The sequence below is a fragment of the Podarcis vaucheri genome, assembly GCF_965113315.1.
Source record: "Podarcis vaucheri genome assembly, chromosome: 14".
Taxonomy (NCBI): domain Eukaryota; kingdom Metazoa; phylum Chordata; class Lepidosauria; order Squamata; family Lacertidae; genus Podarcis; species Podarcis vaucheri.
In genome coordinates this window covers 31,517,402-31,534,150 of record NC_138752.1, presented here as the reverse complement: position 1 = coordinate 31,534,150, position 16,749 = coordinate 31,517,402, and the positions used below count along the sequence as shown (strand labels likewise).

The window sequence follows — 16,749 nt, the reverse complement described above, 5'->3', positions numbered from 1 at the left end:
AAGAGAGTTTGTAGATTTGGCATGCCACACATTCAACTGGACATCCCTGCTATGCTCAGACTAAATTCTCATTCCAAAAGCAATGTCCCAGGCAATCTGAGCCGCCCTCCCTGCCAAGCCCACACCTTCCCACAAACAAAGCATGTGGGTAGGTGGCCAGGATGCACAAATTCAAAATCACAAGACATGCTGCACTCCCCTGCCCAGCGCCTTCACCCCCCAAATGCCCAGAGAGAAAGACGGCAGAACCACGTTGGGAATCTGCCTTTTCTCACCCAGCTTTGTGATGCCAATCTCCTGCAGGTCCTCCCAAGTGATGTCAGTGATGAAGTCAATGTTCTCATAACCATTTTCCACCAGGACCTTGTAATACTGTGCCAGCCCAATCATGGAGAGCCAGAGAGCCAAGTTAGCCTGGGGGGGACAGAGGACAAAGTATGTAAACAGCACTCCCTGAATCACATCGTAACTGAAACCACCAGAGCTCTGAAATCAAACCTTGGTGCAGTTTGTTTCCTCCCTAAATCCACGAGTTGTTTCCACAGTAACAGTTCAGTCTTTGGGCTGCCATGCTTTGGAATCTGTTTTATCGAGTATCCAAGGTACCTTGTTACCAGATCATTGCCAGCCTGTCTATTGAAGCTCTATTGTGCCATTTTGAGGATTATGCACCTTTAATTAAACACTTTCTGATTGCAGCTTCCACCCTTTTTATTGCTTTCTGAAGAACAGGACGGCAGGTTTAATAATTCACAATAAAGTCCCTCTTAAATAGCAGTATTAATTGCCCCTTATTGTCAGTTTCTATTTCTGCAAATGGAGGCTTTAGTAGTGGCTTCTTCCAGTGATTAAAGTTTGAATGAATGAATTTTATTATTACGGTCACAGACCAGTTCTGGCTGTGATTAAAGATTCTATCCCCAGTGCTTCCTCACCATGGGAACAATAACATGTATAACATTCAGGGTAACCCAGAAGGTAATTTATTAGTAATATTGCATTACACTGAACTAGGGAAAAAGGCAGAAACTATAAACGGGAAGCTTTTAATTAATGTTTCAAGGTTCTTTCCTGATTTCTGATTCAAATTGTAGCTGGATCCTAACTATGAGGAAAGAAACTGTTGGATACAGTGCTATATTAAGTGATGTATGGAACCAGAATTTTAATTTTGGTTCCAGCCGATTGCAGAAAAAGCAGTGCCTTAGCAGCACTTAAGAGAGGTCGAGTGCAGAAGCAAACATGGGGACCCAAAAGTGACAGGAGACACCCTGGAATTTCTCTTGGTTGGTGTAGGCTGGAACTTGCCACCTCAGGGTAATGAGCCTGAGATGGTGACCACTCTGTGTGCAAGAAAGAAAAGACTTACTGGCTTGTACTCTGGAAGCCACTCAGGGATATTTAGGCTGTTGATCTCTGAAGCGATCTTCTTCCTATGTCCTGGTTTCGTGACCCCAATGGCAGTCAGGTCCTAGAGCAAACAGAAGAGCCACTTCTTACTAGGTGCTGCAAAAGCAGCAAGCAGAACCCCCCAAAAGGGATCAGTTGGAACCGTGAAGAATCACATGTCAAGGCAGGAGGGTCACTGGCAAAGCCTTGAGGGTTCCTTTGAACCCGACCAAGTTGTCCACTCACCCAGCTAGGTAAACGTGGCTCGTGGACTGAAGGCAAAGACCAAAAGCAAAGTTAACATCATAATTGCCTACAGAATGTGGCAGCGTCTCCTCCCTCCTAAGACAAGTGTTCCGGGTGCCAGCCATGTCCTACAACGGGAGGCTCGTTTTGGCTGCCCCCACCCACAGTCTCCACCCAGTTTTCCATTTAACATAAAAGAGAGAGTGTTGCTGGAAAGGAACTAAAACTTGATAGAAGAGATTCTGTAGGCCTAGTGTGTAAGGCACATTTGCAAGAACAAGTAACTAGGGAAGAAATCCAAGATCGTTTCACTGTGCAACTGATACTTCTTATATTTTAAAATATATTATCATCTAAACCAGCCTTCCCCCAATCTGGTGCACTCCAGATGTTTTGGGCATGCTAGTTGGGGCTGTTGTTGTGCAGAAAAAGCTGGAGGACACCAGGTTGAGGGAAGGTTGATTGAATTCACAGCATATGTTACATTGCTTAATATCCATTGCCAGGCAACATATAGGAGACAAAATTACTTGGCAGGGATGCATTGCACACCTGTAAAATTAGCCAGCTCCTAACACCAGAGCTTTGTGTGAAAGAGAGCCTGCCATTGCACCGTGTGGCAAACTCAGCTCCCTCCCACCTCCCTCTTTGCCAGCCCTCACCTCTGGCGTCATCCGGCTGATGGTAGGGATGTCATACCCAGCATTGATGAAGTTGGAGGCATAAAGCTGCAGCTGGAACTTGTATAGCCACTGGTAGACAGCCTCTGAGCTCTGGCAGCAGGGAGATGAGCAATTATTCACGGCTATTTTTAATCCACTTGCAAATTTCCTACCCTGAACCCTTGAAAAAAGGAGGGCTAGATGCTTAAATGAACCAATGCAGCACTGGTGGGTGCTGGTGTGTCCACCAGTTAACCAATGGTGCTTGCAAAGGTCTCAATAAATTTCCCCTCAAAAATCCGCAGTACACAGAAGAATATTTGCTCTTCCTGCTTGCTTCCTGTTTCGCGCTGGCGCAGCCCCACAGCAGCCATTTTGTGGCGTGTCCCGCCCCTGTGGCAGCCATCTTGCAACTGGTGCCTATGGCTCTTTATCAAAATTCCACTGGCCCAGAAAGTCTGGCGACCCCTGAAATAAACAGGGCTGTTCTCTTTCTTTATATCACACAAGAAGTCGCGCCACCAGCTCCCTATGTGTAGCGCATTGCAATTTCTGTGATTCAGAGTTTACAATCACAGGTGTGCGTGTTTGCGAGCTGTGGGCCCTTGTGCTGGTAAAACCCAAACCAGTGAATTCAAATTACTGGACAAGAGTCCCTAGAAAGCCTGGACTGCTCTTTCCCCCAAAACTATTGCTAGGAAGTATCCCTTCCCACATGCCTGCGCTATTCCATCAATACCACAACTCCAGCCCCCAGCAGTGAGTTTCTCAGACTTGCCTTCCCTTCTGACATGGGCTCCATTTTCTTCGGCTGCTCACTGTAGGGCTGCCCTGGATATGATGAGGTGCCCAAACTATGCGTCCGAGAAGAACCTGGAACAAAAGCAGGCAGGGAGGCGGTGGATTAGCATTACGGAGAGGCCTGCTGGGACCCTTCACACAAAGGCCAACAGCAAAGTGCAAGGCTGCCAGGTTGCCCACCACATTTCAGATCTTGGGAGAGTGGGCCTCATCAAAAGCCCCTGGTTTGTCAACCTCTGAGCAACATTTGAAAGTGGCTCCCAGCCACGCTCTCTCTCTCTCTCTCTCTCTCTCTCTCTGCCATAAGAACGCCAGACAGGACATTTATTGCCCTTGAGCTCCCATTAAAGCAAACGGCAAGGTTGGTGTCCAGCTGTCCATGCATCAAGTATCATGGACGGGGGCATCTTTCAGCCTCAGGGCCCCGTGGGAGAGGCAAAAGTGGGTGCAGCAACAAATGTGTGTCTTCATTTTGTGCAGTAGACTACATTCCTGCCATGCAAAAGTCAAGAGGCTTCTATCTATATCTACGCAAACACAGAAAGGATGACATCAGAAGAGCCTGTTGGATCAGGCCAATGGGGGTTCAGCATGCTGTTCTCACCTTTGCCAACCAGGTGCCTGTGGGAAACCTGGAAGCATAATGGCACAAAGGGCTTAGCGGAAGGGAGTCTGATTTGCACGTAGAAAACCCCCTGCCTTAAAGCACAGTGAGCTACTGCCAGCCAGTGTTGTCAACGCGGAGCTGGATGCACCAATGGCCTGAGGCAGTAAAAGACGGCTTCCTGCATTCCTTAAAGGACCACAGCTCAGTGCCAGAGTGCCTGCTTTGAGTGCAGAAGGTCCAGGTTAAATCCCCGGCTTCTCCAGGTAGGACTGGGGAAAGCCTCCCTGCCTGAAATGCTGGAGGAACCCCTGCCAGTCAGTGCAGGCAATACTAAGCTAGATGGGCCAAAGGTCTGACTCTATAGAGGCAGCTTCCTACGATCCTATGACATGTCCCACCCAGGCAAACGGAGCAGGGAGAGGGAAGGGTTTGGCCTGGGGAGTGGGGACAGGGATGATCCTGTGGAGAATTCGGAGGGCCAGGCAGGGAGTCCAGGGGGTGGGGGCAGTGCGGCCGCATTGAGGTTTCTCACCTTTGACCTAAAGAGAAAGAGGGAGCCCCAGAAATTCTGAGCTGGAAACAAAAGGCTAAGTCACTGTCCCAGAAGCAGAGGCCTGGCAGCTGCGTCCCCACAGCGGGGCAGGGGTGGAACCAGTCCAAGATGGCAGCCAAGGTGACCTTGAAGCTCTCCAGCGAGGAATCGGTGCTCTCTCTCAGCCAGCAGGCATGCAGCCCATCCATCTGGATCAAGGGGGCGAAAGGCACCCCAAGCCTCCAAGAGACTAGGCTAGACGGGGAGGGGGCCTGGGTCTCTTGGCGGGTGCTAGCCCTGTCAACCCCCACCCAAAAAATAAAAAGACAGACTCTACTCCCGAAGCTGCATCTTCCCTTTCAGAGTGCACAGAAACTCCTGGCCAATAATAAGCAACCCTTTCTCACGCTGGAGAAGCTCCCTGGAGCCACACCTTGAGCTCTGCGGACTGCTGAATCTCCACGCTTGAGTGGCAGAGCAAGGCTGGGGAGAAACTTATTCCACTTTGGAAAAATCAACCTGAAAATGCGACACACACACAGAGACACGCACACTCCCGGGACACAACCGTCTCGGCATTCCCACCTGAGTCCTGCCTGAAAAGGAACATGTGCAACATCACCCTTGAGAAGCAGGCAGTGCTAAAAGGGGGGGAAAGCGCCATCTGCCCATCTCCGCGTTCCCCGACCGGGAACATCGTCACACTTCTGAAGGCGCACTGCCACCAAGCCCGATTCACCGTGCCAACAAGGGAACAGGAACCATCGTTCTCAAGGGTGGGGTGGGAGTCCGCCGAGACCCACCTCCTGGTGACCTGTGCCTGGGGGACCTAGCAGAGACCTCTAGGAAGCGGGGTCCTCATCAGTATTTCAGAAAGGGATGTCTGGAGCTCAGAGCCCCCTCAAAATAGAATACATATACATGGGTTGTTGTTTTTTTCCGAAGGGGGGTGCAGGCAAAGGCAGACTAGCCAGCGATAAACAGCAATCAGGGACCAGATTGCTCCTTCACTGGAGGTTGGAGGCCAGCCAGGAAGCCAGATTGTGGGGTGGGGGGCTCTTTCTGGGACACAGACACCACCAACCCCCCCCCCCAGCCTCACCCTGGCAGCAGCACCCCACCCCACCCCAATTTCCCCCTACTAACCAAAGCAAGCGAAGGCATGGCAGCAGCAGAGAGGAAGGGTCATGTTTAGCTTGGAAGGTTCCCCTCAGCTCTTCAAGGAAATAAGTGGGGGGGGGGGAGACCCAAAAAGGCTCCGGCGGATGAGCTGTGAGCATCCACGCACCTGCAGGCGTCTCCAGTGCTTTGGCAGGCCCATCACCCACGCCGGATTCTTGCACAGACGCCTTCTGGGAAAGGACGGTTGCCAGAAGCTGAGGAATGGCAGGCGGATGGGGGGGGGGGTGAGAAAAACACACACACTGTTAAAAAGAAAGAGACTGCAAATAGGGTCCTGGAAGGCAGGGGGGAACTGGCAGGGCCCCCCACCCCAAAAGATCTAAGACTCTGTTGGCAAAGCTACTCATTTGGGTACAAGAAGGAAAACAGGTGGCACAATGGCACGGCTGCTTGGCATGCGAGCCTTGCAGCACAAATTTTAAAAGAGGCTTCCGGTATCTAGAAAAAAGAACGGCTTGGGGGGCAGGGGGAGCAGTGCAAGGAAGTCTCTCTCTCTCTCCCTCCCTCCCTCCTCCTCCTGGCCCACTTTCTGCCAGGGAATGGAATGAGCCCCTGGTCAGCTTGCCAAGTAGTCAGAAGAGGTGCACCAACGCAGGCTGCGGGCACCAGGGGGCAGCAGAGGACGTGCAAAACTGCCAATGGTATCTAAAGCTATTTTCACCAACCTGGTGCCCACCCCCCTCCCAAATGTTTTGAACTACAGCTCCCATCAACCGCAGCCAGCAAGGCTGTAGTCCAAATCCCCTGGAAGGCTGCCCAACTCAACTTGCAATGGCGAAAGCTTTCTTGGGCCGTAGCGGAGCTTGTTTTTGGAAGCCAGGGTGGTGTAGTGGTTCAGAGTGAAGGACTAGGACCTGGGAGACCTGGGTTCGAATCTCAGCTTAGCCGTGAAGCTTACTGCGCATGACTTTGGACCAGTCACTGTCCGTCAGCTTACCCTACACCACAGGGTTGTTGTGAGGATTAAATGAGGAAGGGGAGAACCTCTTGAACTTCTTGGAGAGGAAAAAAAGTGGGATATAAATGCGAATAATAATAATAATTTTAAGTGCTGGGATTCAAAGAAGCCAGGATGTGGGGGCTTTTTGTTTTGTTTTGGGGAGGGGAGAGAATTCTTGCATCTCAGACTCTCTTGATTAAGATAACATCACTCCGAACATGCTTTGAAGCACATTATCCTTTTAGAGAACCGTGGAATCAAAAGAGCTGGAAGGGACCCTGTGGATCATTTAGCCCAACCCCCTGCAATGCAGAGACAATGTAGGCAAGCTCACCTTGACACCTTCCGAGCCCGGGTGGAGGGGGGCGTGGCCTCCGCTGCCGGTGCTTTGGCCACTCCCCGAACTCCGCCCACTGGCCACGCTTCCTGTGCTGCCCACACTGCTGCGGTCGCCACCTAGCCAACAGGGAGGGGAGAGGCGGTTAAAGGCCCAGAGGGGCAGCAAGAAAAAAGACTTGACTCTGCAGCATGTTAAGCACTCGCCTAGTAGCCAGGGGTGACCACCGGGACCATCGCATACAAGGGAACTGTGAGCCAGCTAGAGGAAGGAGCCCCAAGCAGAGAAGCCAAGCAGGCTCCTCGAGGAGAAAAGGTGTGGTATAGATACAACAAATAAATAAAACTTGGGGTGGAGGGACCAGGTATCATGGCTGACACACAGCTGTTGCCAGTGATATCTCATTCTCCCCCCACAGGAACATAGGAAGCTGCTTCACTCCAAGTCAATCCGTTGGCCCGTTAGTTCAATACTGTCCACACTGGCTGGCAGCAGCTGTCCGGGGTTTCAGACTGGGGACGTTCCCAGCCCTTCCTGGGGATGCCACTGGGAATTGAACTGGGGTCCTTCTGCAAGCAAAGCAGGCGCTCTGCTGCTGAGCTTAGAAAGCTGCTGCCTCATGATTATGACCACTGGGTCATCTAGCACAGTACTGTCTACACTGGCTGGCAGCAGCTCTCCAGGATTTCAGCCAGGATTTATCTGGAGATGCTGGGGATCGAACCTGAGACCTTCTGCATTGCAGTGCAGGTGTTCTGCCACTGAACCCCAGCTCCAGAGTGCTAGACCAGATGGGTTTCTGGCCTGATCCGCCAGCGCCCTTCTGATGCTCTTACCTGCGTAGGGTTTGCGAAGCACCCAGATCTCTTCTGGTGGGGCTGGTGTCCCGGCGGACCCACCTGGCGATGGGGACAAGTGGGACGGGCTGGCGTCAGACCCTCGGGAACCTTCTGGGCCAAAGACCACAGGAAAGAGAGCGAGAACATGAAGCAAGTCAGCAGAATCCCATGAAGTTGTGTGTGAGCCAGAGAGGAGGGGGCACAAACGGCGGCGGCCGCCCCCACAACCAACCTCCACATCTACAGGGTATGGGAGGTGGTCAGCCTGCCAGAGGTTGCCCCTCCCTCCGAGGGGCTACCAATTGTTGCCCAGGGCTCAAGAGATTTATTCTTCAACAGTTAACTCTTCTCAGCCACTGCAATCCTCCCAGAGCATTCCGACCCACCCTGCCCACCCCCAGCACAGACTAAGGTCCAGAAGAAGAGCTTGCAGGATCAGGTCAGCGGCCTATCTAGCCCAGCGTCCTGTTCTCACAGTGGCCAAGCAGGTCCTTGTGGGAAACAGGATTCGGATGCCAGAGCCCTCTCCTTTCCTGTGGATCCCAGCAACTGGCAATCAGAAGCATTGGTGCCTCCCAAGTGTCAAGACAGAGCACAGCCATCCTGGCTAGCAGCCCTCAACAGCCTTACCCCTCCATGAATTTGCCCAAACCTCTTTTAAAGCCATCTGAGTTGGGGGCCATGCCTGCCTCCAGTGGGAGCGAGTTCCACAGTCGCTTTGTGAGCTTCAAGGGCATGGAGGTGGCAGTGGCTGCCTGTCCCTTATATTTTGCCCTTAGCATCTCATACTCAATAAAAATAATAATAAATTTTTATTTATACCTTGCCCTTCCTGGTTCAAAAACCGGGCTCAGGGCGGCTAACAACAAATTTAAAACACTTAATTATAAAAGCAGCATAAAATACAGTATAAAAACATGAATAACAATAAAATTCAAAAATCAATACTCAAGAGACACAGGGATCTATTGTAGGTTCAAGGGGGTAAGGAGAGTGATTTATTGATATCTATCTATCTATCTGGGACGCGGGTGGCGCTGTGGGTTAAACCACAGAGCCTAGGACTTGCCAATCAGAAGGTCGGCAGTTCGAATCCCCACAACGGGGTGAGCTCCCGTTGCTCAGTCCCTGCTCCTACCCACCTAGCAGTTCGAAAGCACGTCAAAGTGCAAGTAGATAAATAGGTACTACTCCAGCGGGAAGGTAAACGGCGTTTCCGTGAGCTGCTCTGGTTCGCCAGAAGCAGCTTAGTCACGCTGGCAACATGACATGGAAGCTGTATGCCGGCTCCCTCGGCCAGTAGAGCGAGATGAGCGCCGCAATCCCAGAGTCGGTTATGACTGTACAACTGTCAGGGGTCCCTTTACCTTTACATCTATCTATCTATCTATCTATCTATCTATCTATCTATCTATCTATCTCCCAAAGCAGCTTACAAACTGCAGTCAGAGGCAGCACTGTTTCCAAACACCAGTTGCTGAAAATCAGAAATGCATGAGGGTGGGGTGGGAGAGTTCCTGCTGCTCTCAGGTCCTGCTTGCAGGCTTTCATTGGGGTCACCTGGCCGGCCGCTGTGAAAACAGGAGCCTGGGCTAGATGGGCCACTGGCCTGATCCAGCACTGCAGGGCTCCTCTGCTGGCCCAAATAAACCACCATGCAGGCGAATAGTGTGCATCTCCATTTTTGTTCTCTGGCCACATGGATTTGGCTCGAAAGTGCTAAAGCCCCCAACCCGCTAACAAGTGGAGCAAGCCAGCGCTGCCCTGAAGAGTCCCTAGCTTGGCTCAGCAACCAAGAACAAAACTTTTCTGGTCCACCCGTTTATACTGACAGGGATGTTTGTCCCCCTTGTGCAAAGAGCCACACGCTGGGGGGGGGCTGTTGGGAGGGGGAGAGGAGGAGGGAGGAGATGGGATGCAGCGGTGCTAAAACAAACACTAAAATGGTTCTCAACAGGGGAAAGGGAAGTATTGGCACTCCAGGGCTCACACCTCACTCAAGTCATGCTACACCTCACATTGCAACCCTCTTCTGCCTGTAACACAAGCCACACCTTTGCAGATCTTCATTGCACCCCCAAGCACCCTGCTTTTCTGAGTCTAGGGTTCCCACCTTTGTTCTTGCAAAATACAGGGTGCAGCAGTTGGGGGACATTTGTTTTTGTTTTTTTAATCTGGTGCTGAAGTGACTTCAAAGCAATCCATTGCAATTTATTGCAGCCAAACAGGATAGCCCTTCTGCAATTCGTTACACACACACACACACGAATTTGTAAATCTGTCTGTGCTTGGCTACCCAGAGCTTAAACACATGCCATTTCATACATCCATTCAAACACATGCATTTGGAGAGGATCCCTAACTTGGCACACAGAGAGGATGTCAGAGAGGAAAGACCTGAAATGCAGGACAGAACTGCATCAATAGAGGACTCAGCACTTGACACTGAATTACAGGGCAATCATGTATTATAATGGGCCTAGATGGCAACCCTACAGTTTCTACCCCAGCCTGGGGCTCTCAAGATGCTTTGAACTACAACTCCCATCAGTCCCAGCCATCATGGCCCTGGGATGCTGGAGCTGATGGGAGTTGCGGACCAGAACATCTGAAGGACTCCCAAGTTGGCAAAAGCTGCTCCAGCCGTTCTGCTTTTGCCGCTTCTTACTCTCCTCTGAAACGACTTCCCTCCTTCTCCCTTCTTCTGTACCTTAGACCTGATACTGCTCACTCCCTGGAGATGGGTCTCTCCCTCTGCCCTCCACACCTTGAATTCTTCTTCAACACACACACACACACACACACACACACCACACCTTGGACTTCCATCTGCTTTGATAAGTGGCAACATAACAGGGTGTTGGGACTAGATAGATGAGTCTTTGGGTCCCTTCCAGCTCTCCAGTTCTATGATTCTATGAACAAGGAAGTTTCTTAAAGGCAGATTTTGCCAAGGGGTATAATAAAGAAGCCTCCTTTGGAAAAGGAACATTCCCCTCCCCCCAAAAAAAAATGAATTCAGGAGTGCCAGATTTTCATTCTTTCGTCTTGTCCTTGGCTTTCATCATTCACAAAATACTGCCCCTGCACCCAAAATTGTGCAATCTCATTTGCAGAAGTGTGTGTGTGTGTGTGTGTGTGTGTGTGTGTGTGTGTGTGTGTGTGTAAAATATTGAATATTTATAGGGATTGGGGGCAATGAGGGCCTTCATCATCATCAGTGCTCCTCTGGGTAGTTACTGGCTGCCAGCTCTCCTCTCCCAGAATCCCCCTGGGAAAAACACTGCAATGATGATGATGATGATAGGCCAAGGATCTGGTTGTGGGTGTGTGGGTGAGGGTTTCATAGCCCCCCAAACCACCCAAAATTTCAAGCCAAGAATTCTCTTTGGAGAGCTTTCAGCTTGGCCAAAAAAATAAGACTGTAAGTTGCTTGGAGCAGAGACCTCTCTTTTTCATTTACTTTGCTTGGCATGCCCCTCTTTGCACCGTGATATTACCAGGCGTTGCATAAATTAATATGGAGATCATATAATCAGAACCGTAAAGTTGGAAGCTCTCCCAAGAATCATCTAATCCAAACCCCTGCAATGAAGGAACCAAATATTGAGAATCCCTGACAGATGGGCCATCCAACCTCTGCTTAGAAACCTCTGATGAAGGAGTCTCCACCACCTTCAGAGAGAGTCCATTCCATGCCAAGCAGCTCCTACCCTCAGAAAGTTCTTCCTACTGTATAGCCTTGTAATTTTTTTGTGATTTTCAACCTCTCTTGCAAGCCTGAGCTTGTTCCAAACTTCCAACCTCCTCTTTGCAAGCGTTGGCTACTCGTGTATACTCTTCCTTCGTGATTTCCTCTTTCTTATATGTGCCCCTTTCTTTTTTATATTTTTAACATATCATTTTCAATAATCATAAAACATAATTTTATGTCTTACACAATTTTTTGACTTCTGCCAATCACATCTGAAAATTTTCCAATCTTTTCCACTTAATTTAGATTTCATACTTCCACTATTACATTTAAATATCATAACTAATGTCTCTCTTCTTTGAATATTTCATATATTTCTCCTTACAAAACTTCTTGTAGTCCTACTAGCGTAATTTGTTTATATGTGCCCCTTTCAAACCTCAGCTCTTCAGTAAGCTCCTTATGTAGCCGCACTAGTTTCTTTCGATGCCTGACCCACATCCTTGGACGCATTCACACACAGAGAGCAGAACCTGGATGAGGACAGGGAATGAGAGGAATGCAGGAACCCCCCTGGGAGCAACAAAAAAACATGACAAAAGCACAAATCAGAGGCAAACGAAGCGATGCAGGACAGACTACCTGGGACGGCGCCAGGCCCTTCCACAGCGCCGTGGGGGAGCCTGCGGTAGCCAAAGGAACTGAAAAGAGGCTGGTGAGGGTTTGGTGGAGGTGGAGGCAGGAAATGGACCTGATGATGGGAGGAGGAGGTGATGGAGGAGGAGGAGGAGGAGAAGCAGGAATGGCCGTTAGGCACCGAGGCCCCTCCAGCCGGGAGGGAGATGGCTTGAAACTGCCCCCGGTAAGGCCCAGCGTCCCACGGACCTGGCAATAGAAACAACAAGAGGCAAACCGTGAAATGGGTCCTGCAGACCTGGAGAAGGAGGAAGGGGATTTTTAAGCTGCCTATCAAAGTTGGAAGATAGGGAGTCAGACCCAACTGGCTTCATACTGTCAGCACTGACTGGCAGTAGTTCTCTGGGGTTTGGGGCAGGACCCAAACTTTTCCTGTGTGGCTGCTTTCCACTGAGTCAGACTACCGATCCACCTAGCTCAGTGTTGCCTACACGGGCCGGCAGTGGCTCTCCGGGGGTTCAGATGGGGCTCTCTCCCAGTCTTACCTAGAGACGCCAGGGATGGAACCCAAGACCTTATACATGCTACTGCCCTTCCCGTTAGGAATGTAGGAAGCTGCCTAGCTTGGTATATCGAGCTCAGTAGTGTCGACACTGACTGGCAGCAGCTCTCCAGGGCTTCAGGCAGAGGACATTCCCATCCCAACCATTCTGTATGCAATGCAGATATTCATCTACTGAGCCAGCCTGTGATCCTATGGAAGCCACACCTGCACTTCCTGCCCCCACCTGTGCCAGCTGCAAAAAATCATAATTGTTAAGATTGGAAGGGACCCGAAGTCAGCTAGTCTACAACCCATTGCAATGCAGGAATCATAGCTGAAGAGAGCCATGGAAATTGGGTGGGCCTCAGCAGGAGGAGCTCGAGAGTCCTGCCTATGCTACAACCTCCCTGGCATTCCCAAAGAACAGCCATTCAGGGTGAAGAATCGGAATTGCCTCAGCTCCGAACTTCCCCTTACTGATTTACTTTATGGCAATGAACAGAAAACTCCAGGGTCTCCACCTGCAAAGGGCCTCACACCTCAAGAATGAGGCAGGTCAGGTAGGAAGTGATAGGAGAAAAATAGCCCACACAGGGAGGAAGTCTTGCCTGTTCGTTTGCTGATCGCTTCGACGAGGGTGGAAGGGAAGTAGCCCACACGGTCATTGCCAGTCCGGTTGTCGTGGATGCAGCCTTTCCACCGGCCGTCGGCGTGCTGCTCCAGGACCTGGGAAATTGGGAGGGTAGTGGGGGGTTAGCAGAGAAGGGGGGGACCAAGTAATGGGCCAAAATCACCTTCAAAGTGGGTTGCTCCAGGGCCTTGACAACAGGTTGGCCATGGGAGCTGGAAGATGCCACCCAGCCTGGGATGCTTCAAGGCCTCAAGATGGCCTCCAAGCCCCAGCCCCCTAACTCAAAAAGTCTTCCCTCCTAGTCCTAACTGCAGTTCCTCATTAGTGTGCCAGGGGGAGCTGGTCCACGTAGAAACTGGCCTATGGTAAGATTTGCATTCCTTGCTCCGCCCCTTTTGTCTCTGGTCACGCCCACCCATCATGTGCCCTCCTCCCCCAAGACAGCCCGGATTGCAATGTGGCCCCCAGGCTGCCAAAATGCTTTTTCACCCCTGACATAAATCCTCTGAATGAGGGAGAAACCAGGGTAGGACCCTCCATGTGTTTCATAATAGGACTTGGGGAGAGATCTGGGTTCTAATTCACACCCTGGGCTGGTTAACCTTGAGCCAATCACTATGGAAAGAGAGTTGGAAGGGACCACAAGGGTCACCTAGTCCAACTCGCTGCAATGCAGGAATCTTCTGCCCCAATGTGGGGCTCGAATCCATGACGCTGAGATTAGGCGTCTCATGCATTACCAGCTAAGCTATTTCAGGTCCCATCAGCACCGGCCAAAGATCAGGGATGAGAGGAGTTGGGATCCAGCAACATCCAGAGGGTGCCACATCTCACTCGTCTTTGGCCCAGAACAGACCCCCTTTGCACGGTGCACTGCCAAGGCTGAAGAGCTTTTTCCAAAAACTCTAATGCTTAGATTACTGCAGTCCACAAGCAGATGGCTGGCTTGAGGCACTTCAGGCAATGCAGGTGGCTAATCCTAAATACAGCTACAATAGCAGCAGGTGCTCTAACTGGCAAAGCTATGGATGTTGATCCGACACTTTCACACTCTTTGGCTATCCTATATATAGGAATGGGGCCGGTTCCTCAAGCTGAAAGCATTTCTGCAATCTCTCACTTTGCCTGGTGGGTGGAACCCTCTGCTACCTTGTCTTTGGGCTCCTCCTGCACCTAAGTGATGGGGGAGGCATCTCCCGAGATGTGTCTAGGACCAGTAAAACATCCCCCTCTGGGCAGACAGGGACGCTCCCAGTATCCAAGGGCACCTGGGGAAGGCATGTCAGAGAGAGGCTCTGCCCAACGTGGAGAGGGAAGTCAGACTCCCAGGATATCCTATGTATGGTACAATTGCATCTTGAGTAGGGGCTACGTACGTTCCAGTGATGGTGCGCATACACAAAATGCCTATATTTGAACTTGCATGAACATCCTTACCTTCCACAGCCGATTCACCAACCTGGCTTTACCCTCTCATTCCCCAGCAACCAGCAAGGTAGAGAGCGTCAAAACTCTCCACCTGGATTACTGGGCAAGCCTTGCTCAGGGTGCAGGCTCTGGGGGCAGTCTTGTAGGGCTGCCCAAATTCCCACAAGATCTTGCGAGAGCACCCCTGAGCAGGGCTTGCCTGGGAAACAAGGTGGAGCGCTTAAAAGCTCTTTTTGCTTGCATTTAATTGGCCAGCTTTCAACCACACAAGGTGTGGGGTTTTTTTAAGCCAAGCAGTGCCGGCAGGTTTCAAATCGCTGTAGGCAACTGGAAGATCCAAGAAATGTGTTGGTCGATGGAACCACCGGGCTAAGCTGGCCCCAAGGTTGGACTTGCACAAGTTAATTGTGCATACGACGCAGCCGTACCATGTAGGAACAGAGTCTTCCGCAGGCCGAAAGCGTTCCTGCAATTGCTTGCTACACCTAGTGAGCAGAGTCCTCTGTTCCCTTCCTTTTGGCTCCTTCTGGACACAGGTGACAAGGGAGGCGTCTCTGCCTCCTGAGATGTGGCCATGTCTGTTGCAACATCCCCCTTTGGGCAGGCAAGGACACTCCCAGTATCCTATGGTGCTGGGGTGAGCATGTCAGAGGTGACAAAAAGGGAGACAGAACTCCTGGCTCCCCTTGCAGAGATGAAGGAGACCAGGGAAGCCCCTGCCCCCTCTCGGATCCTCGCTAGCTGCTTCCCGCATTCCCGGCAGAGGCCCCCACATCTGGCTGGAGTCCTCCTCGGGGTCCTCAGCTTATCTTCCATTCCTGACTTGGTCAGCCCAGTGTTAGAATATTCCGTTCCACCTTAAGAGGGACAGGCATGACTGTTGTGTGTCACATGCCTGTTTACACTCCAGCACAGCTTGCTGGGAACTTCCGTTTGCATATAGCTTTTGCTTATGCTGCTTGCTTGGACACGAAGGGGAGAAGACATGTTTTTCCTCTTGTCCTGATGTACGCTGAATAAACTGCTTGTAAATATGCTTTACACAGCCTCTCTCTGCCACTTCTGTTGTGCATTTACTTTACTGAGTTGCGTGCCCAGCTTCTGAAGCTTCTGAAGCTCTGGGTCGCAGATTCATGCTGCATCAAGGACTGGAGTTCGACTGGCACATCGGCTGGTGGGCTGGAGCCAGCTGGGGGCTTGCCAATTGCCCCTGATTCCTTAGCAGCATCCCAACACCCAGGACAACAGGCAAACTCACTGTGATGATGTCCCCGGCTTTGACGTTGAGGCTGGTCAGGTCGTAGTTGTTGCAGTAATCTTTCACGGCCCTGACCTGCAGGGCGGCGGAAGCATCTAGGCAGAGACAAAGGTAAAGGAAGAGGAGGAGGCGGTTGCATGCATCCTAGCGAAAGAGGCGCCGGGGCTCAAGACTACAGGGAAGCAGGGCTTTTCCACCCAGGGACCCTTCCTCCGAACCCTTGGCGGGGCCAGCAGAGGTTGTGTGTTGGTGGCAGATGGGTACTCTGCACTGCTTTAGCTGACCAAGGAGTGGGGCAGATCAGTAAAAGGCAGTGTTGTGTAGTGGTAAGAGTTGTACTTTAAGACCTGGGGGACCGGAGTTCACCCTCAGCCATGGAACTTGCTGAGTGACCACAGGACAGTCTCCCAGCCAGACCTACTTCGAATAAGAACGTAGAGGCATGGATGCCTCTTGGAGCTCCTCGGAGGAAAGGTGGCATATAAATGTAATAACGAACAATAAATAAATGGAAGAGGAAGGATTTGCAGCTTCCCATTGTTTAGCAACAGGAAAACCAAGCTATTTATTCCACCTAAGTAAATTGGCAACCCAGGAGAGGTTCTTTGTGTGAAAGGATTGTGGGCTCTGGTTCTGAAAGCAAAGCCCTGCACTCAGAACATGCTCAGAGGCACCTCACTCTTTAATGCTATAGCTGTAAATCTTTTGCACCTGGCTCCAGGTGGTAGATGTTTCTGTTCCAGCAAAAAAAACCGAAGCAGACCTTGCAAGACTGACATCTGCCTGGCCGAAGACATTTGGGGAAACCGAGGCAGAGAAATCCAACTGGCAACCTTCTCTAACTAGGGAGGGAAGAAGGCTCCAATTCCCATTCTGCCCGGCACCTGTCATGCACAACACTGTTTCATTCTCCTACAGTTCACCTTTTGCCCCAAACTACATTGTTCATCCTGTTGTTTCAAAATTACATAACTTGTGTAATTACGTAAGTTCCATTCCACCCTGTTCATTTCAATGCCAAGG

The 16,749-nt window shown here is 50.9% G+C and overlaps 1 protein-coding gene across 5 annotated transcripts in view; it reads right to left on the bottom strand.

Moving 5' to 3' along the window:
* CASKIN1 (CASK interacting protein 1) overlaps positions 1 to 16,749 on the bottom strand; it is a 114,916-nt gene that overhangs the window by 8,776 nt on the left and 89,391 nt on the right. For 2 of the 5 annotated variants that reach the window (XM_082199321.1, XM_082199325.1), the window contains 10 exons: positions 15,727 to 15,821; positions 13,018 to 13,135; positions 11,872 to 12,114; positions 7,533 to 7,646; positions 6,694 to 6,815; positions 5,526 to 5,613; positions 3,076 to 3,170; positions 2,298 to 2,408; positions 1,370 to 1,471; positions 276 to 414 (listed from right to left, as the gene is read on the bottom strand). In XM_082199321.1, coding sequence (XP_082055447.1) covers positions 276 to 414; positions 1,370 to 1,471; positions 2,298 to 2,408; positions 3,076 to 3,170; positions 5,526 to 5,613; positions 6,694 to 6,815; positions 7,533 to 7,646; positions 11,872 to 12,114; positions 13,018 to 13,135; positions 15,727 to 15,821 — 1,227 coding nt within the window. The remainder of the gene's footprint in view (positions 1 to 275; positions 415 to 1,369; positions 1,472 to 2,297; positions 2,409 to 3,075; positions 3,171 to 5,525; positions 5,614 to 6,693; positions 6,816 to 7,532; positions 7,647 to 11,871; positions 12,115 to 13,017; positions 13,136 to 15,726; positions 15,822 to 16,749) is intronic. The other 3 variants (XM_082199322.1, XM_082199323.1, XM_082199324.1) reach the window with 3 other exon arrangements.